We start from the raw sequence: 21,963 nt of genomic DNA on the forward strand, positions 1-21,963 counted from the left end.
GCTTAGAGGAGCTGGTAGTTGAGGGGAAGCTTTGTACAGACTCTCCTACTTCATGGAAGGCAAAGATTTCTCCAAATCTGAGGCTGCAGAGCGGAACGGTAACAGTGACCGTGCCTGTTGTGGAGGCAATGCTAAAGCCAAATGACCCTGGTCTCTGCTTGGGACACAAAATTGCTACTCAGATCTGAATCTCTAGTAAGGATGCATTAACCTATAAAAGCTAATTCTGATTAGGACAAGGTGAGAGAGTAAAGCAGATGAGCTGCTCCTGACTAACTCCCTTGTGTGGCTGGGATAACAGTGCCATGTGCTCAGTGAAGAAGGGAAATGGGCAAAAATGAAGCTGTTCTGTGACAGCTGATCTTCACCAGCTCTTCTCAAGTAACTATGTAGGTAGACAAGTGTTTTAGACTGGCTGGCTAAGGGGCATGGTAGAGAGATATTAATACTTTTTGCTTGATTAATTTAGGAAAGGGATTTATGTAATATTGTGGTCTATGACAGCAGGGAGTTAGACTTGAAGACCCCTTCTCGTCCTGTCTGTTCCTGCTTCTGTGCAATTGAACCCACACCCTTCAGGGGAGACAGGAGGATGAGATTCACCTCCTAAGCATGTCTGTGTTTGTTGTTTAGATGTCTTGACTGTGCAAGGCTGTTCTGTGGTGGGATTCACTACAGCTCTTCTGTACATCTTCCTTACAATAAGATGAATCATGCCATAAAGGCTCTGTTTCTCTTCATTGACTACAGATAGAGTTGTCTCAGTGAAAATGCCTTTATTAGGACTGATGCATACCACCCTAATTTTTATAAGCTATTTCAGGAGGAATTTAGGTTATGAAATCCCCTTCTCTACTGCCCTTGTCCTTTTCTATTACTTCAGTATGCACAAACAAAAGAAAGTATCCTCTGCCATCTGAATATAATTTTTTCACAACAGAGCTTAAATGGGAGAGAGTGACATGTTTCCTGAAAACTAGGTATTTTGGAGCTGTGCTGGTTTTGGCTGGGATGGAGTTAATTTTCTTCATAGTGGTTGATATGGAGCTATGTTTTAGCTTTATGCTGAAAACAGTGTTGATAAGAGAGATATTTTAGTTCCTGCTGAACAGTTCTTGCACAGAGCCAAGGCCTTTTCTGCTCCTCAACCCACCCCATCAGTGAGTAGGCTGGGGGGTGTACAAGGAGTTGGGAGAGGACACAGACAGGACAGCTGACCCCAACTGACCAAAGGGATATATCATATGACATCATGCTCAGCATATAAATCTGGGGGAAGGGGGGAAACACACATCTGAAGTGATGGCATCTGTCTTTCCAAGTGACCATTACGTGTGATGGAGCCCTGCTTTCCTGGGGATGGCTGAACACCTGCCTGCCGATGGGAAGTAGGGAATGAATTCCTTGGTTTGCTTTGCTTGTGTGCGTGGCTTTTGCTTTACCTATTAAACTGTCTTTATCTCAACCTATGAGTTCTCTCACTTTTACCTTTCCAATTCTCTCTCCTGTTCCACCGTGGGGGGAGTGACCAAGTGGCTGTGTGGGGCTTAGTTGCTGGCTGGGGTTAAACCATGACAGGAGCATATGTGGGCATCTGATTTTAGGCACCCAAGGAAATTTTCATTTGGCTGTGAGATGCCTCTGTTAAAGTTAGATAGCTCCATAGTGCTGAAAATGTGGTCTGGATCATTTGTCAGGGATTTAGGTAAAATCCCAGAACTCCTCAGCTCCAGTTTACATGAGCTTTAGAAAGACTGGATTTGGCTCTAATCAGCTGCAGATATATATAGGCTAGACATTTATGGTAAGGGAGCATGCATCCTATCCGAAGTGTGTGCCAGCAGACTGATAGTGGCCGTAGATGGTCACAGCCAAGTTCACTGTGCTAACAGCTCAGTACAACCTGGTGGCTGGTGACCTTATCAGGGACGCCAAGGGATGAGTGGGATACAGAACTACTGTGGTCTTCTAGTTTTTGTCTTGGGCTGATGGACATGACTGGGCCTGTTCTGGCATGATGGGACTCCATGCTCTTCCTCAGGCAATGGTTACATGTGCTAAAATAACTGTTGCCTGAAACACTGAAATAGTTTCATCCTTTCTCCTCTCTGCAGGGGGTCAGGAGCTTCAGATTGGAATATCCCAGTTTGCCAGCTACCGAGGGTCAGATATCAAGGTCCAAATTGGGGGCTCATGGGCACAGATCCAGGTGCAGACAGATCGTGGTGTTAACGTGACGCTTCCAGCCTTGGCTGCGGGATGGTACAATGTTTCTGTCATCATCAATGGTATTGCTGTCGCTTCAAACAGGTGTGTGAACATGTGTACTTTCCTTAAGATATAAATTTAATTCTGCATCCTATTTGGTATTTGAGGGTTAATCTGAAAAGAAAGGTAAGAGTTTTCAGAAATTCTGTACCTAATGTTGAAATCTGCAGTGTGGTATAAAATTATGAATAATTATCAAGGCATTTATTGATCTGTGGAACCCAAGTCAGCAAACTGCTAATGCTAGTCAATTAACTCCCCTTGGATCAGTAGGAGGCAGAAGAGAAACATTTTAGAAAAAACAGTTGATTTGATGAAAAATGCATATTCAGGCAATCAAAGGTATTCACAGATTCAGGTCAAATGCAGATAAATCCTGCTGTAGGAAAACAGCACAAGAAAAAAGCCACTTTTCATGAGAAAAACAAAAGCTAGTTTCAAAAATAAAAAAATGCTTTGTTTGTAGAATTTATAAATGATGTTATTTCCATCTTTTAAGGTGACACTTCAAGTTCATGCCTGGATAAATGTAGTATAAATGAATTAAAATATGGGGGAAAACCGACCTGAAAGTGGGATGCAACAATGCATTCACAAGCAACGCAGCTTTTTTTCCTGTCTGTGGGCATAGCTACAGTGGGATCTATTTGGCAAAAAACCACCCCTCATTCTTGCTTCTTTTGATGGGCAATTCAGTTACACATCATAGAATAAATTTGGCTCACTTGATAAGACAGTGCTCATAACAGAGGTAGCTCAAATCACATGGAAAAGTTTGAGGTGTGGGGTGGTCTTGTCTTTTTGGGATTGAACAAATGGGAGGTGCCAGGTGGGTGTTTGGCCTTCCAAGCTAGATGGAGTTGTTAGAAAGAATAGCACTGCAGCGGGAGAGAAATATATAAAAAAAACCCCAAACCCTCTTTCTATGTTGCTTGTTTTGCAGGATTGAGCCGTTAATCCAGTACATCTCAGAGATCTTCAGCATAGAGCCGTGCTGTGGCTCCTTTCTGGGTAAACAGCATCAGTACATCTGCAACCACATACGGAGGTGAAAGGGATCAAGGACACAGTTTTCCTGCAGGAGTGGAAAGGGCAACCCATTTCACATCAGTTTAAATGAGGGTGTTTTAAATCTCTGACCCTTTATTATGCAGACATCAACCGGCAGACAGCAGCAGTATGGAAATGTGGGATTGTAGTGAGCATCCCTCAATCTGGTTGGCTGGCTCAGGGCTCCTTGTGCTTTGAATTTGATTTCCCCAAGTGTTTGCTCATGTATCATTGCATGTTCCCACCGGGAAAACAAAGCACACCCACACCTGACTCATCTGTGCTGTTTCTTTCAGTCGTTACGCCTCCGTCTTTCAAGGCTTTCTATGTGAAAGTTAGGTGGAAAGCAAGGTACAATTGTGGTTTGAAGCAAAGAATAATTTCAAATGATCCCAAAGGGGATGTTCATTTTTGTTAAGTTGAAAAGAAGAAACAAAACCTTTTTTCAATGTTAATTTTAATCAAAAGTGAAATATTTATTAATCCCATTCCAAGCCTTTAAACATTGGAAATAATTTGTGTTTCAGAGCAAAACATCACTGAATTAAAAAGAAAAGTTTTACTTTAAATCTTGAAAAGCAGATTTTGGGTGGTTGATTTATTTTGTCATTTGGCTGGAGGTGTGGGGGAGAGTTGAATCCCTGTAGTTAATTTTACATGAGCCCTTAGAAATGCTTTTATAGAAGGCAGAGAAATTCTTGTGATGCAACCTCAGGTCCTCCACAGATCACTCTCCCAGGCTCACAACACATTTAAAGACACACAAACTCAGAGGCTTTGTGGTACGTGATTAGTTCAATAGTTTGTGAAGTGACCAAGCCTTGAAAGATGAGAGTGTGGATAGAGCTTGGAGAGCAAAGCCTATCAGTTTTGAAGATTAAGCTATACCACCACCAAAAAAAAAAAAACAAAACCAAAAAACCCAAAACAAAAAACCCCACCATTCTTTTCATATTTAAGGGTAAATTGAAATTTGAATAAGAACTGATTAACTCTTTGGCTGTAGTTTCATGAATGGCTTAAGCTGACTTAGAATCTCATCGCTGCAAAAAGCACCAGTCCTTCCCCCTTAACCCTAGTCTTTTGTTGTCTCTAACAAACACTTGTGTGGCCATCAGGATCAAGGGTTTAAGATCACTCAAAAAGAACCCCATGATAAAATATCTTATTTGTCAGCCAGATCATGGGAAAAGGGCGGGCATGGGCTTAATGGGTAAAGAGGCTGAAGCAAGGCAGGGCACTGGGAGTACCAGCACTGCAAATTAAAGGAAGATGGAGAGAGGCTTAAGCTGGGCTCTGGGCTTGGAAGCGTGGGATTAGGCTGGGAATGTTGGAGGGTTTGCATTTTTCTGATTATCACTTCCTAAAATCCAGACTGGTCCTTCTTCAGTGCTGCCCTTGTTGTCAGCACCCTGGGAGGCAGTGCAGATACTGCTGCTTTGCAATGTTACGTGAATCCAGACATCAGGATTCACGCTTATTCCAGATAATTAGCATCTACTCTCCGTGGCAAGGGTGGTAGCAGAGACTCCCAAGGCTCCTTCTCCTGTCAGTGTGGAGAGGAAGACTCCACTGCCATGTTGTAGAACAAGTGTTCTGGATTAGACCAAAGATACCCTGTCTCCCAGATTGACCCAAATATAGGAAGATTATACAAGTGGAGCAGTGTATGATGATACTTCTCTACAACAGCTTTCCAGCTTCCAACACCAGACACAAGGACAGCCTCATTTGGAGGTCACAGCTTTGTGCCTAACTCTTCCTGAATTGCTTTTCTGTATGAATGATCCCATCAGTTCACACCAAGGGTCTATTTACCCATTTGCCATCTTCTGTGGTCTTAAGTAGATACCATGGAATGAAAACACCCAGGCAACCACAGGGGAAAGCAGACAGCCTGCCCTCCTCCAGGCCATGCATGGGAAACCCTGGTCTGAGTTGCCTTTACAGTGGTGGAGGAACTGCTCTTCTTTTCCTTTTCACCCCATCTTAAAATGTGCAGACTGGTGCATATAAGTAGGGGAGGGCATGAAGCTGGAAGCATTCATCAATGTATCAGCTTTTCTGGTCAGTGAACTCCTCGAGGGCACGTGACCATCAGTGCATGGCAAATCTGGCACTGCCTGAGTGGCCAGGCAGAAATGAAGATTGAAGGAAGGACTGTTGTTCTGGCTTTTTGTTTGAAAGTATTCATATTGCATCCTGCTCCCCTGTATACAGCAGGACCAAACCATCTCCCCACCTGCCTGCATAGACAGTTCCATTCTCTGAAAGAATTCAGTCTCTGTTTACTCTTGAGGGTCCTCTCACAACACCTCCCTCCAGTTCTGTGGTGGCTTTCTACTGCCATTCACTTCCATGGTGCCCCCTGGCTATCTGATACCTTAGCCTCTTGTCCACATAGGATTATCTTGATACGTGACTGCTAGGTGTCTTGTTCCAAAAAAAGAACTTAATTTCTTCTTCCATTTGACCTGGCTAAGACTGTCTGCCATGCTTGTCAGCTTTATCATGGTCATTGATTCCTTTCCTGCATATAATGTCCTCCCCTCTTGTTTTGTTTTACTCCTAGGTGGAACACTGCTCACAATCTCCGGGGTGGGCTTTAGCCAAAATCCTGCTCTGGTTTCTGTTTCAATGAACAGGCAAACCTGTATGGTTACTCACTTGGCAGAAGAGACAGTTTGGTGTCTGACCCCACCAGCTGCTAATTTGTCTAATGAAGAATCACAAGACATTTCTGTCAAAGTAAACGTAGTCATCAGCAGTAGGTCACTTCAACATACTCTTTTTGCAAAAACGACCACCACCTTTAATTACCAAAGAGCTTTGACTCCTCTGATTACTGTTGTTGAAATGGAAATCACAGATAGCAACCTCCTCTTGAGCATCCAGGGGATAAACATCACTGGATCTGTGGCTAAGCTTGGACACAGTGAATGTGAACTCAATTTTCAACGTGGCAACATGTCTGCAATGTTTTATCAGTGTTCTTTGCCACTGAACAGCCTGGAACCTGGGACTTTCCCCATTCAGGTTATCCAGAAGCAGCTAGGATATGCTCGTGTGACAGCAAGGCTGCAGTCCCTTGTCATAACTCCACAAATAACTTCCATATTCCCATCACAAGGATCAGTCTGTGGTGGGATGTTACTCACCATATCTGGTATTGCTTTAAAATCCAGGAGGAATTTGGTACAGGTCAGCCTGGAGGGTAATTATTCCTGTGAGATCCAGAACTCTGATAACGATGCCATTAGCTGTATTGTCCTTCCAAGGGCCCGTCCTTTGCATTACCAGTGGTTGTCTGAGGCATCTTGGGCACTTAATGTCACAGTGACTGTCAATGGGATCAGCAGTGTCTGCCTTGGAGACTGTACACTCCACCTTCATGAGCAGTGGACCCCTCTTGTAGATTTGGTGACCTGGGAGACCAATGGGACATTCACCTATGTGATGATCAAAGGACAGAGGTTGGCGTGGCCAAGTGACAGCCCCATGGTACATGTGAATAACCAGGCTGTCTGTAAGGTAACTTTCTGGAATGAGACCAGCATCAATTGCCAGACAAAGTGCATTGCCCCAGGGGAGCACAACATTTCCATATCCAACAGGAAAAGTGGGCAAGCTTGCTTCAGAAAAGTGTCCAGCGTTTTCACCATCCTGCCTCAGGTCTACCGGTTTTACCCACAAAACTTCAGTACCAATGGTGGAGGCCTCCTCACCTTATCAGGCTCAGCTCTGAAAGGAAAGAGAATGACTTCTGTTCTCATTGATCATCATCCTTGCCTAGTTCTCAGTGTCACCTGTGTAGCTATCCAGTGCACAGTGCCTCCGGGTAATGGGACTAGGGCTTTGACTCTAAAAGTCGATGGCATCTCCTATTACCTTGGAAGAATAAATTACAACAAGGAGTTTACCCCAGCTTTCCTTTCACTTGTTGCAACTGGTCTCCTTTTAACAATGACCCTATCACGGGTCACAGAGATGGACACCGTCTACGTCTTTGTTGGAGACTTTACTTGTAGTGGTGTCACCATCACTTGCTCTACTTTGCAGTGCTCAGCTCCTCTGCTCCCTGTTGGCGAGTACCATGTGACGGGCCTGGATGTCCCCAGGGGCTGGGCTTCCTCCAACCTGACATTCGTGTCTCAGCTGACGGTGACAGCTGTACATTACAACTGGGGTAAGTCATGAAGGCTTAGTGCAGCTCCTCCATGGGGTGCAGTGTGAGGGACTGCAGTGACTGTTTTTTGGCATGAAAGCAAAAAATACGAATTAAAAAAAAACAAAAACAAAACAAACCAAAACAACTCTTGCTGACACCTGGCTGTCGGGCTGTATCTTAAATCCCATTTTCTGTCCTTTTCGAAGGTGACTTGAATGGAGGACCAGTTTACCTGCATGGAACTGGATTTTCCCCAGGGAAGACTTTGGTCACAGTCTGTGGCATCCACTGTGAACTATTGGGCAACATGACTACGACTGACCTGAGCTGCCTTGCCCCGCGGTTACATGGTCAGTTAAGACATAAAACCTGGCATCGTGTTAAAAATATCTCCTGAAAACCTATATTGACTCAAAAGTGTGTGGGGTCCCAGTGTATCTTGTCCCAGGATAACAGAGAGCAGCAGCAGCCCCGGAGAAAGGAGATGAGCTGACATAGCATTGACCTCGGGTTTTTGAGCTCAGTCCAAAGACAATTGCTGTCAGGGGGAGGTTTTTTGTCAATGGCCATGGGCTTTGGACTAGATCCACCATGTGCCTGTGGCCAGAGCTGCCACACAAGCTTTGTGGGTGTGTATGAGATGTGCACCGGGACAGCAGTTCCTTGTGGCAGCTGTTCCTTGGGAAAACTGTCTCACATAAAACGTGCGTAAGGGTTGTGGGGTTGGGAACCCAAGCACCTCTTGGCCATCATGACTGGGCTAGTAAATTGAGATGTCTTAAATGTCCTTTTTCTGTGGCCCCATATATTTTGTGTTTTGGCATGGTGCCAAAACACAAGCACTAAAAAGGGAGCTCCAAGAGGTCATAATAGCTCAATTTTCTTTGTTTTAAACAAGATCCAGGCACAGTCCCCATGGTGAAGCATGGTGGGACAGCTTCAGTGGGGTAGGGAGGTGAGAGGAAAAGGATGAATGACTGGGAAGGTGAACAAATGACATACTATGGCCAGTTCATACCTTTGGCAAGCTGGAAATGAGGATTTGAATTCCTTGACAGGAAGAGAGGATCATCCCACAGCCAGATCATCCTCTTTAACTGGAGAGAGACAGCACAGCAGGGAATGATGCCATGATCTCCAGCGCTCTCAAAGAGAGAAATAACCCTGCCTCGATTTTGGAGGAAACTCTTCAAAATGGGCATTTGCTGGGATAAGACATGTTTATTTCCTCCCCTACAGGCAGCACAGAATTAGGTTCCTAAGATCTGCAAAAGGCAGGATTTAAGACTTTTAAATCTCACCCTGAGACATATGCCATTCCCCAAATGCTAAGCACAGAGAGCCAGCTTTGGTGCTGCAGCATTGCAACACTCGGTAGCATAACACTTCATCCCCTTCATAGCTCTGATACTAGGAGAGCATCCTGAGATCTACAGAAATATTTGCCATTCTGTGGCCATCCAAAGATCCATCATCCTTCTCCTTTGTAGACCTGGAAGAAAGGTGGCAGTGAGAGTGTCCATCAGGGTAAATTGCCAGGGTTTTGCTCAAAGGTGTGTGGAATCTCCATCCTCCAAGATAGTCAGAAGTTGACTAGATTAGTTTCTGAGAAACCAGTTCAACATGGAATTTAACATTCTTTTGAACAAGGATTGGGACAAGAGGCATCCAGGAGTCCTCTTCAGCATCATTTATTCGACATTTCTAAATTTGCTCTTGTCATTGTGGACGGTTCCTTTCCCCATCCATAAGGAATGCTAAGAAAAATTTGTGTGTGTGTGTGTGCGCTTTAAAATCCAACCACAAGCACTAAAAAGGGAGCACCAAGAGGTCATAATAGCTCAATTTTCTTTGTTTTAAACAAGATCCAGGCACAGTCCCCAAAGCTGCTTATTGTTTTTTGAACAAGAAAAAAAGACATGCTGCTGGAGTGCTGAGAGAAAAAAAAAAATAATCAGAGCACAAAAAAGGGAAGTCTGGTTATTCCAGGAAGAATAACAGAATAAAATGTAATCAAATTGCTCTAAACTATGAAAACATTGATAACTGTGTTCAAAATTCTCTGAGTGGTAGGTGGCAGAGGGAGTGTGGGGAAAACCATTACAGGCAGGAGCACAATGCTTATTACTGACACTAGATGTCAGCAAGTGAATGCTGATTGCTGCCCACTTGCTGGTTGATGAGGATGCGAAGGATGCTTCGCCTCACTAACCAAAGGGACGCAGGCACTTTTGCTTTGAGGCCAGTTCCAAGACAACCCCTCTCTCCCCTACCATGGATTTTGCAGTGTGCAGTCTTGCAAATCTCACCAGTCGAGTTACGAAAATATTTCTCCGTCAATGGCATATTTACAGGAAAATGTAATTTCTTTGTATTAAAAAAAAGAAAAAAAAATCCTTCGCAGGCTGTTTATATCTGCAAGTGTTTGCCAGGCTATTTGTACTTCCCGAGACAGTCGTATTCAGCCTGTGCACATCTACGTGTGGCATTGGTGAATCTGTATATAGAGCAAGATGCTTTCAAGATGGCTTTCCCCTAATATTTAGGGGATTGCCCACCCCCACGATTTAGAGCATGAGTAGATTTATTAAGTGCAGTTCAGTGTCACCTCGTGGTTCACATGCTGCTGTTTGCCCGGGGAAGTTTGCCACTTGGCACTTGCACATCTAGTGCTCAGACCTTTCTTTCACAGCTTTGTTCACGTGGGAGAGGTGGCGAAGAGACTTCGGGGATGTGGGACCATTAGCCGTGAAGGAGATACAAGGGATAGGTCTGTGGTGCCCCAGGGTCACTTCGATGCAGAGGCTGATGCGGCCAGGTTGGACGCTTGTCTGACATTTTGCGGTGTTACTTGTGGATCGGGTGATGAGAAGTGAAGAGTTCAAGCTGCATTTCTTCTGTTACAGCACGCTGTGAAGCAGAAACACCTCCCCTCTGGCACAGTGGGATGCTCACTGCCCTGGGGTTTCAGCACTAGGTCATGTTGTGTCTGGCCTGCTTAAGATTAGAGATGTTCACGTGGGAATCCCCAACTGGTCCATCTAGCTTGTGATCAGATCCGTAGGGCAAGGCTCTGCAGGTAGGAAATGTGATTTCTTTCCTGTTTAACAGGCGGTTTTCTAAGACACCAGGAACTGCCGATCTCAGCAGGATCCATCCATAAGCCTGCCCCGTGGGGTCTTCCTTAGGAACGGGTGTTGAGCGGGGTTGCAGCAAGGTTTTGGTTTGATCGTTGATAAGAGCTGGGCAGACTAAGTACTGAAACTGTGCTCAATCCAGAGCACAAAGAATAGGAACGCAAGCCTAGACTCTTTTATGAAAACAGTTGTTCGTTGCAAGCTGCAGAAAAATTAAATCAGAACAGGGGTGAAAACTGAGTTTCACCCTTAGAGCTTAAGAAAATTAACAAAACCACACTCCCTTCAAGAAAAAAACAAAACCAAAAGAAAAAAAAAAACAACAACAAAAAACCCCAACAATAACAACCCAACCCACAAGTCTTTAAAAGTCTGGTAAAGAGATAACTGGCTTGATCCCAAGAGCTCTCCCCTTCTCTTGTTCTTGCCTTGTTACTCGTGTCGGTGCTGTGGATTCTGTTCAGCTCAGGTTAAATTTACAGAACACATGGTTAATGTCTGTGGGATCGAATTGTGCTCCTGTGAAAGATGCGAAGACTGGCAGGAAGGTTGAGGTAGGTGAGAAAATAACTAAATATTCCTATTAGGTGATATTTGGGCAAGTAACATATATAAACTTTGCAGTAAACCAGTAACTGAGATTGTATATTTGACATTGGGGTGAGGGTAAAGAATGCACCTTTAAAAGTAGGTGAACTGATAAGAAGGTCCATCAGGCAAAAAGCTGAGTCTGATTTGCCTGGCTGGATGCAATAATAGGTCTGGCTTTAGGGATTTGATGTAACAGCACTTGGGATCTCTGTTAGTAACTCATGAACCTATGGTTAGCCAGATAATATTGGTAAAAGTGGACGTTTAAAAAAGACGACTTAGATTTAAGGCTAGAAGTGAACTGAGACTGGTTTAAAAGGAAGAGAGACATGGCTTGGTGGAGCTGTTGGTATGGGGCAAGAGGAGAGAGAGGAATGAGTTTTGGTTGCAACAGTGCAGAGGTACCAAGGAGATGTGGTGAGCTAGGACCAAGGGGGACTATAGTCAGGGAAATGGCATGATTTGCATGAGTAAATACAGAAGATATGAAGAGGATGTGTTGTGGCAATTGAAACTGAGTAGAAGTGAGGGCCTCTGATGTTTATTGTGGAGATCAAACCAAAGGATTCAAATGGTCCCTTCTGTCCTTCAAATCTGGAAATGAAATTAAGAAGAAAAAAAACGCATATTGATTACACGGCAGGAACGTTCTGACAGTGAGATCTATCAGGCAGTGGAATAGATGCTTGCAAAGTTACCTCTTGGGACTTCTGAAATTTGGCTGTGCAAAATGAATGTCTCCTAGGGAGCAATTCTTCATAGGCAGAGGTTGGACTTGATGACCGTAACAGGTTTCTTTTTTCCTCTCCCTTTCCTTTTTTTTCCCTTTTTTTTTTTTTTTTTTTCCCCACCCTTTGTCTTCCCTGCTAAGCACATGTTAATGCTGTGCTCTGTGGTCCATTTTGTGAGCGGTGGATAACTGGAGATGTGTGGTTTGGCACTGGGACTCCTTGGGCAGTTGTTCAATCAACCCACAGCTGCCCTTGGAACTCCTGTAGGTTTGAGCCTCATCACATGTCCAGCAGTTATTATTAAACAGTGACCCAGAACAAAGCCCTTGTGCTGAGCATCTCAGGATCCTCGCTTAAGCCAGAGTATCCCTCAAAGACAGGATTGGGGGCAGTCGGTCCCTAACCCATTACCAACACGCAGAGATTTGGCTGCCGTTGTGTCTGATCTCAAAAGAGAAGCCATAATGGGATGAATGCATTCATCTCAGTGATGGGATTGTATTACATGTGATTAGCAGGTCTTATCTTTATAGGCAACATAAAGCATAAAGAAGCTTCATTCTGGGTTTTGAACACTAATCAGTTAAGCAGGGAGAAGTATCACGTCGCACAATTGACAGACTATCCTTTTAGGACATACTAAGTGTGTTGCAATCTTTAGTTAATATTTTTTGTTACCGTTGTGGCAGGAGATAATGGCATCAATAATACCAAAGGATGTTTGCATTTAATGGTCAGAGGAAGTAATTTTGAAAGGCCAAGACTTCCTCCTAACTAAGAAAAGTATTAATTCCTCTATGAGCAGGGGAATAGGAGGACCTCAGAGATCATCTCAGGGATGAGAAATGGACATCTCCTTGAAGACTGGTATCTTTAATTAGATGGACAGAAACTGTAGAATGTGGAGATGAGGTACCTCCCTCCTTCCACCTGAGAAGGAGAAAGCAATTCTAGGTTTGATTCTGGGGTATATAAATTAAACAGGGTTTTCTTGGGTTTTGCTTCCATCTATCTCTTTTACAACCCTGTGTAATCATGTTCTTTAGCTTAGATGCTATAAATGAATACCTTTGTTTGCCTGGTTTGATTTAAAAATTATTTCAGCAGTTGAAAAGATGCAAGGCTTCATGTTTCTACAGGTAAGATAACATTGAGAGAGGGGCACTGGAGCACATCAGAAATGCTCGTCTTCCACATAACATTTTGGGGATATCCAAAAGGTGACAGGCTGTTCTTCTGCTGAGCCCTAAGGGCTGTGCAGGAACTATCTCTTGGGGACCTACATTAGCCAGGCAAGTTCTTTGACAGCAGCCAAGGTATTGAGGAAAGTATTCACATCCTGAGATTCTGTGGGTCTTTTCTAACATTCATCTTAAAACAGGGTTCAGCTTTTTTTCCACTTAGGAAAACTCTGCCATATCCTTTTCAAGACCAGAAAAGAAAACCAAAGCCTCTTTTGAGGTAACCTGTTGTATTTTCATAAACTGTGGAATATGAATTTAGTCTTCCTTTGACCACCCACCTTCAGAGGGTGGTCAAAAACTGGAACAGTCTTGTTAGAGAAGTGGTTGATGCCCCATGCCTATCAGTGTTTAAGAGACATTTGACAATGTCCTTAACGATACGCTTTAACTTTTGGTTGGCCTTGAAGTGGTAGGGCAGTTGGACTAGATGGTTGTCGTAGGTCCCTTACAACTGGAAACATTTTGTTCTGTTCTGTTTTATTGTGTGTGCTAATACTGCTTCAGTTGGTTATTCATCTAAGGTAGCTGTACATTCTCCATCACCACATCCGAGCTTATCACAACCTTTCATGTCACTAGTAGAATAGAATAGTAAAGCAGAAGGAGCTGTTATACGCTATTACAAAAGAGAAACAAGTTCTGTCCACAGGAAAGTTGTGGGTTTGTGGAGTAAGGAAAGGGCAGTGCCATTGCTGCTTGGATGTCCGTCATCTTTGCTAGTTTTGAGCCCTCAGCCTCTCACTGGCTGAAAAAGAGCATACATGCCATCTCCTTTGGACAAATTCCTGTAATGAGTTGGTTCTGCTGCAGATTGTTGCAAAGGCAGGTTCTTTGTAGTATTTAATCAATTTGGATGGTATTCATTTGGCAAAGGACAGATATCTAATGCCACTTAAAACGCCCTTGGAATGGCAGTCTGGCCTCCAGGAAGACACAAGGCTTCTGTGGGAACTATAGGACAACTCAGGTGGCTCTAAACATAATTTCTGGACAATAATAGCAAAATATAGGCATGGTTCCATCATTCCTTTAGGTTTCTCTGTCTATTACTTGTACCTCTCATGTTTATATGTAGATCTTTGAGGCATTCTTTGAATGCTGAAAAAGAGAATTGTCCAGAGAAAAGAGATTAAGTATATTGCAAAATGTGTGGAGTAATGATGAGGGGGTAACTCTTTTCTTATTCTGAATCCAGAGAAGAAAAATACAGAAAAAAATGTGAACTATCTCTCTGCAGTTCAGAGCAGATGAAATGCTAGGTTTTAATATTTCAAAAAATATCTTAAACATTAAACAGCTATAAACTCTTCAAAAATACCACATATGAAAGAACAGTTTTAGCAAAAAATGCTAAATCTTTTAATATAGGAAATATAACATTTTCATATTTTCATGATTTCGAAAACCGTTTTCAGAACTTCTTAGGAGTTAAGACATTAATTTACAGCGACACCCTCCCAGCAAACAAGATACCTTTTGAACAAATGTGAGTTTAAAAAAGCAAACAAAAAACCCCCTTTCTTGATAAATTCTCACTGATTGCACTTTTGATACTTGAAGAACACTCCTGGATACTACAGTGCAGAGTGTAATACTGTCCACAGACCTTTTCAGGAGTTCATTACAACTGTTTGATTAGTTCGGGATTAATGAAACTTCTTCAAAAGTCTTTACATGCTTAGGGTTTTGAGAGCAACAGTTTTGATCTCTGGCATGGCTTAATGACTAAAAGGTTCCTTTTTTTTTTTTAATTATGAAAACCAAACATTTCAACTGATCTGAGCTTCAGTGACAGTTCACAATTGTTTTTTATTTAATTTTTTTTAGCATTTTTGTCTGGGTTTAGAATAAGAATACCTAATTTCTGTTCTTATCACTTGTTCCTTGAACAAACCTCAAAGCAAAGCACCTGCTTCCATTACGCTTCCAACCACATCCACGGAGTCAAACTCGGATCAAATCTCCAGTCACACTCAGGTACAAAGCAAGGTGAGCTGGGAGGTCCCAGATCACACATGTTCCCCAGAAGCCCTCCAAGCTGTGGTAACGTTTTCAAAAAACCTGTTTCTGGATTTCAAAGCTGTGATAGATTTTAAGTTGTCACATCTCCTTGGTGAAAGATTTGTGCCTTACACCTGATCTGTAAGCCATGGTCCATCTTCCCCAGAAGAAATCTCCATGCTCTTACTGAATCACTTACGTCGCCGCCTCCTGGACTGGGCTTTTGATCCCAAAGACTCTCCTGGTGCTCAATGTACAAGGGAGGTTATATCCTTGCTCACACAAAGCAAAAGGGGCTGAGGGAGTTACATGGAGACTTACTCATCCTCAAAAGGATGTACCAAAAAGGAGGTTGGGACATGTACACAGTAGTCCACAGTCATAACTATCAGTTGCTAAAATATGCTTAACGACAGTGGTGTGTAGGCTGCTTTGGGTTATTTTTCCCTCCTTCTTGTCTTTGCAGCATCTTTGACCATTCTCTGTGGCCTGACCCATTCTTCTGTTGACTGCCGAGAAGGCAGAGCCACCTTCATTGAATGTGATGTCGAAGTCGCGGTGGGTTCCTATGGCCAGAGAGGATCTGTGTCTTACCTGTACGTCTGTGAGGACAGCCAACTTCAGGGGCACTGGAGGGACATGAACCCACCCCAGAGGCATTTTGCTGGACTCTTTGTCAGGTTAGTGTTGTGTACCTCTGACAGCTGAGTGGGCCCATCCATGAGCAACATCCCCCAGAAGGCATTCCACCTTTTGAAGAACGGTTCCCTGCCAAATGACAGACTGAAGGAGCAAATTTCTAAGTCTTAGGTCGATGCCAACAGAGCAATTTATCCTTGAGACCACTAGAGAGCTCCGCTGGGTTGTGAAATTCGTTCCTTGTGTCTATCAAAGCATCTTTAGTCCCCCCCCTTCCCTCCCATCTTTTTTACAGTGTTTGAGAGACATCAGAAAATCCATCTCGTAAACAGTCTGCTTTGTTCCTTCTTAGGTTTTAATATTTATCTTCTGATCCAAAGCAACATCTGGTGGATGCCAATGGGGAAAAAGATTAGGCATTATGAAAAGCAGAAGTCTTTTTTTTTTTTGTTCTCCCTTTTTTTTCCCCTCTTCCTCTCTCCAAGCAGTTTCGTAAGTAAAAAGTCACAGAGAAAATTCAGCAGGCTGTGCAATATTTACTCAGCAATTGTGCTCGGGTGCTTACTCAAGGGTCAGGCTTTGCAAATCTAAAGCCAAGTTGCCCAGGAATATAAATTGGTATCATTGTCTTTAATGGAGCAGTGGGGATTTACACCTGCAGAGCATTTACTCCTAGGACTAAGAGGACAGATGAACAAAACTTTCCAAAAGATGTGAAACAGAGAATTAGAATATCACTGCAACGCATTGCCCATGATTTCCTGTACAAGGTGAACCCATTCCTGGCTGGTGCAGGATGCTACAGGCCAGGTATTTTAACAGAGTTGCAGAGATTTGGTCCTCATCCTTATCTGGTCCTTAGGTGACAGCTGGTGTTGTGAGTCACCAGAGGGAGTTCTGGATGCCCTGTGTTGAGGGAAGAAAACCAACTGGCATTTACTGAACAAAGGCAGCAACACATGAGTTGCAAAATTTTTTTAATGTGTTTAAAAAAAAATAAAAATAAAAGTTTAAAGAAAGAAAAAAAAGGTTTACATAGTTACAGCATCTGCCTGTCAGTCTGTCATTTTCTCCCCACCAGCTTTTGAGCTCTGATTAATTTGAGCTGGGTTTCATAAGGGATGGATGTCTTAAGAATTATGAAATTGTTGTCAGTTTTGAGAAAAATCTGTGTCAGGCGAAAAGAAATTAGTTTCCTGTTGAGGGAGGGGAAGGCAGAATTCTGCCCTAATCTGTTTGCCAGCAAACTGCGGGCCAGACAGCAGATACATACAACTGGCCAACTAGTATGTCCAAAGTCACATTGTGCATTGGTAATGTCCTATGACATCCTAGGAGATGGAGAGGACAGTTTTATTGGGGGAGACAAAGAGTAGGGAGAAGTAGAAAGGGAAAAAGAAAACCTGGAATTAAATTAATTTCATTAGTTCTATTGCTCCCAGAATGATATGTTTCAAAACAAGCGACTCCAGGAGCCTTGCCTTGTCGAGTTGAGCTTTACTTTCCTTTTATTCACATCAGTGTAGCCCCAAACCAGGTAACTACAAACTTGAGAGGAACAGGGTACCCCAATATCTTTCTCTCTGTTCTTTTTTTGCTTCTTGTTCCCTGGGTATCAAAATTGTGCTCAGCTCTTTACTGATAAAAATGCATCTGCAATGAGTCTGTTCCTTTCGTTGTTTTTCTTCTTGCCCCTTTTCTTGGTTTGGGCTGCTATGATTCTGCTGTAGCTGCTCCGTCCTGGTCTCTACAGGGTGAGCAGAGAGAGAGATCTGTGCCTGTGCTTATCCTGTGAGTAGAAAAGTCATGCGGACCATTTGCTGACTACTTCCTTATTGGTTTTCACTGTTCTGGGGGTTTTTTTGTTTGTTTGGGGGTTTGTTGGGGGGTTGGTTTGTTTGTTTGTTCACCCCCCCAATTTAATTGTGAATGTCCCAGAGAGGGTTTATTATTCCTTCAGGGAATCCTATAAGAGAGATGCTTCTGAATCAAATCAATCACCTTTTTCTACCTACTATCTTCCCATTCTTCCAACTTCTTCAACCTCTTGGTTATTGTCATTAACTTTCCCCCTTATTGTGCTCATGCTTGTCTAGTAGTTAGGAATTAAAACTTGGGCTGAGGAGTTTTCCAGAGTACTGATGATTTTTTTCTGCTTAATCTATTTCTAAACGGGGTCTTGCTGAAGAGGAGCAGAGGCAAAGAAAATTGTTTGATTTCAGATGAACTTCCTGATCTGAAAAATCTGGGGAGAAGTAGAGGAAGAGAGAGTTTAAAGTCATCCAAATTACCTATTTCAGAGCTTTTAAAAAACATTTTTTTCAAATTTCAGTTCAGAAAAATGTTTAATTTCAAAATATTAATGGAATTTGTAGCAAAATGTTAGAAAATTAAAATGTTCAAACTAGAAAAAAACTATTTTGGGAATTCCTGAAATAATACACGTTGATTGTTGTAATTAATAATAGCAACTAATAACAACAATAATAAAAATATATGGATTTGTGTTCTGTGAAAATGTTCAAGACTTAAGATTTTTGTCCTGAGATGGGGACAAAACTACTAAAATCATTCCTAGCTTAACCGCACATTAAATCTCTCCTGTTGTTTCTTACTAGTTTTACAGTGGTTTGAATAAATCTTCTCCTAATCTTGCATTTCCTTTAAACACTGCAATTTATTAACAGTTTTCCAGCATCCAACTTTCAGGATGCAGTTACTAGAGGGCAGGGAGGATTTGGCTCTTTGCCTACAAGCAAAACTTGTTAACTTTTTGTAAAATGACGTGAACAACCGCTCTGAGGTCCTTGTATTGAATTCAGTGCCTGGCAAACTGGGCCCATGCTCTGCATCCAGCCAACAACAACGCCCTTCTGCCTCTAAAACGGTTGGTTATTTAAAAGATGCAGCTTTTTCTTGTAGCATTAAAAAGTACTATGCAATCTTGAGACATAGCCATGGAATTATTGTACAGGACAAGAGCAGTTCTCAAAGTGTTGCTATCAAAAGAGAGAGTAGTTCCCTACGGCTGGCTTTTGATTATTGATACAGCAGAGGGAGAGGTTCATTTAAATATAGAAATAAAAATTCAGTGTTAAAAAGGTTCAGCTATTGCAGAAGGCTTTTTTTTTTTTTTTAGTTTCTAATGTGGCTGCTTCCTTTTAACACTTTAACCCTGAAAAAGGGCAACAAAACAAATACCCCCTAAATGCACTGTCAGAGCAACTCCTTGTTTGTACGGTGAGCTGCCACATCCAGCATGGTGTGAAAACCTCAGGTTCATCAAATCATCCTGATCATCACACTCCCGAGAAAGCTTTGAGTGTTGGCTTTCCAAGTGGGTCAATTTTGGTAGAACTTAAGCTCCTAACTTGGGCATTTCAGAAAATCCTGTTAGATGGGGCTTTCAGGAACCTGAAGCCCTCTGAAAATCCTGTTCCTACCTATTGGATCCTCTATTTTGTGCACTCTGTCCTTTCTTAGCTATTCAGAAAGGTGGTATAATTTCTGAGCTATGTTGCTGTTGCTATAACTTATCTCCTTTCTGCTCTCTTTCCTAAAGTTGCAGGCGTGTATTTGATGGTGGGATGGGGAGAGGAGGAAGAAGTAGTGGCTGGGCAAGGAATGAAAAGTCACATTGGATTATCCTGGCCTGATCCAAAGCCTGTAGAAGTAAATCGGGAAGTTTTCACCTCCTTTTGAGGGATGTTGGATCCTGTAGCTCCCCATAACTAAATGCTACCAAAGTCAGCATCTGTCAGCAGCAAGACCAAGGGAAAAATATATTTCTTCCCCACCACCTTTTCTATTTCTTCTTTCCCCTGTGCAAGGGGAGGCTTTAGAGCAAATGTCTGTTAGTATAACTGGCACATATATCGAATCTGCTTAGTCTGGGCTGTTAAGTAAGTTTAATTAATTTACTAAGTTAATGTTCCAATGCTAGCAACAAAGCATCATTGCAATCAGCTGGGTAGCAGGAATTGGAACCCCTAAATGAGCTCATTTTTTCACAGTTGGAATTAGGGACCAGTTAGCCAGTTGTGTGGTTTTTCCAATTTCTCCACTTGCCCTAGGGGAGTTGCAAGTTATTCATTCCCTATTGCTAAGTGTGAGTAAGATGGGGAGGGGGGAGACACGAACAAACCCTACTCCGTGCAGGAGTCCATCTTTGATCCTAACACTGCTGATTTCCTAGCTGTTGTCTGCACTTATCTTCCTGCTTTGGTCCTAGAATGGCATTTGCTATGCTACTATTTGTAATAGTTTTGGGGAAGCAGAAAGGCATCACTGAGAGATATTTACTGCATGTATTTTCATCCTAAGTGTGTTCAGATAAAGGGGGGAAAAACAAATAAACAATAAAAGAATGGAAACAAAATTACAGAAATTTGCAAAGTTTGACAAATGGTGGCCAGGAGTTGCCACAAGCTAATGGCTTGCAATGATTAATAAGAGTAAAAATAATTGCATTTCATTAAGATTGATGACACCCCATTTAACCTCCCTTCTCGTTTCAGCCCTAAAGTGGAAAGAGATGAAGTTCTCATCTATAATAGCTCCTGTAACATTACCATGGAAACTGAGGCAGAGATGGAGTGTGAGGGAGCTAATCAGCCAATTACCGCCAAGATTACTGAGATATGGAAAAACTGGGGCCAGAACACTCAGGTATAATCAAATCTTTTTTACAGACTGATTCAAACAGCTTAAAATTAAATTTGTAATATTGTGTACATTTAAAGGGGGCAAAAAAAAAAAAAAAAACAATTTAGGCTGTGCAGCAGCAATATATAATATTAAATGCTTTCCAACTTTGAATAGCAGTTCTAATGCAGTGCAGCTGAATTAATGGTTAACTATGGTTAATCATGTATTTTATGAGACATAAATGAGCTTTTCGTTATTTTCTGGGCAGTGTATATCTTTTTTAACACTCTCCTTTTTATATAAAGGCAAATTCTGTTCTAAAAGGGTTATCCTCTCTTACTTTTAGCAGAAATCTTAGCCATGAGATACAGAGTTTCAGCTCTCTGGCAGAGATTTAGCATTCAGCATTTGTGCAGCTCTGGTTATTTTTGGGTTTTGCTCCTCTTCAGCATCTGAAGTAAAATGGGTCAGTCTTCCCAGTGCTATGTGTGGGTATAGCAAGAAAGACAGACATCCACAGCGTGTTCATTACAAGAACTATGACTCTGAACTAATATCATCGTAAGGCTCTGTTTCTAAAAATGTTCATTGCAAACCTGAAATGTCCTTTTAGAGTCCTTGGGGTGTTACAGAGGTTTTGGGGGTGCTGAGCTGAAGTACTGGGTTGTGTCACCTGTGAGAAGGAATTCAGAGGGGCTGGATATTTGGTGAACATCAAATATTGTTTTGTCATCATCCTTTTCTACACTGAGCAGCTTCTGAGAAGTGGTGGAGACCTGCCCCGTAGAGGACAGTGCAGGTGGGAAGAGTTACACACCTGACTTATCAGAACAAATATTGTTTTTTATTTAAACCAAATTATCGTGCAGTCTTCTTAGTATGGTTGAGACCTAGGAAACTGAAGTTTGTTTGCTCAGGAGTGGTATTAAAGCTACCATGGTAATTTTTAACTCTTATGCAATGAAATTCTCACCACCCCACCCCACAAGTAGCTGCAGTGTCCTGGCAGAGTAATTTTGGTGTGGTTTCTAGCTTCAGATTCTAGATCTTTTCCTAAGCCAAGAGTCTTTGAATATTTACCCTGAAAATCTGCTTTACACGTTACTGTTGCAGCCGAGTATCCTAAAATGCAATTGCTTGCTTTCATTCTGTTGTTTTAAGTCTGTCCTTGGTCTGTAAAGGAATGTCTCATTTAGCCTTTCACCTATTAGCGTTTGCTAGTCAGCCTTGCTAGTTATGCTACCAGAAACATGCCCAGCTAAGGAGAAAACCAAGTAAAAATATATTACTAGTTGGCAACTGCAGGAGGCCAGCAAAGGGAAGCGCTCAGGCAAGCATCAGATCAGATGTTAACTACTCCTTTCATTCATATTTTCCTTCCCAAATGTGATAAGGGCATCTCTACTGCCCTAAAGCCCAGGCTGCAGCATGGAGGAGCTATTACTTACTGTTGGCTGTGATCTGAACAGCTTACAGGTCCTGTGGTC

The 21,963-nt window shown here is 42.4% G+C and overlaps 1 protein-coding gene across 10 annotated transcripts in view; it reads left to right on the forward strand.

Moving 5' to 3' along the window:
- PKHD1 (PKHD1 ciliary IPT domain containing fibrocystin/polyductin) overlaps nt 1-21,963 on the forward strand; it is a 272,265-nt gene that overhangs the window by 43,783 nt on the left and 206,519 nt on the right. For 9 of the 10 annotated variants that reach the window (XR_012834978.1, XR_012834977.1, XM_075750415.1 and 6 more), the window contains 6 exons: nt 2,115-2,310; nt 3,212-3,279; nt 5,891-7,504; nt 7,693-7,836; nt 15,657-15,870; nt 20,347-20,497. Coding sequence is in view for 8 of the 10 variants with exons in the window: in XM_075750415.1 (XP_075606530.1) it covers nt 2,115-2,310; nt 3,212-3,279; nt 5,891-7,504; nt 7,693-7,836; nt 15,657-15,870; nt 20,347-20,497 (2,387 nt within the window). In the remaining 2 variants the exon portion in view is untranslated. The remainder of the gene's footprint in view (nt 1-2,114; nt 2,311-3,211; nt 3,280-5,890; nt 7,505-7,692; nt 7,837-15,656; nt 15,871-20,346; nt 20,498-21,963) is intronic. The other variant, XM_075750422.1, reaches the window with a different exon arrangement.

Source organism: Balearica regulorum, chromosome 3, assembly GCF_011004875.1.
Source record: "Balearica regulorum gibbericeps isolate bBalReg1 chromosome 3, bBalReg1.pri, whole genome shotgun sequence".
Classification (NCBI taxonomy): domain Eukaryota; kingdom Metazoa; phylum Chordata; class Aves; order Gruiformes; family Gruidae; genus Balearica; species Balearica regulorum.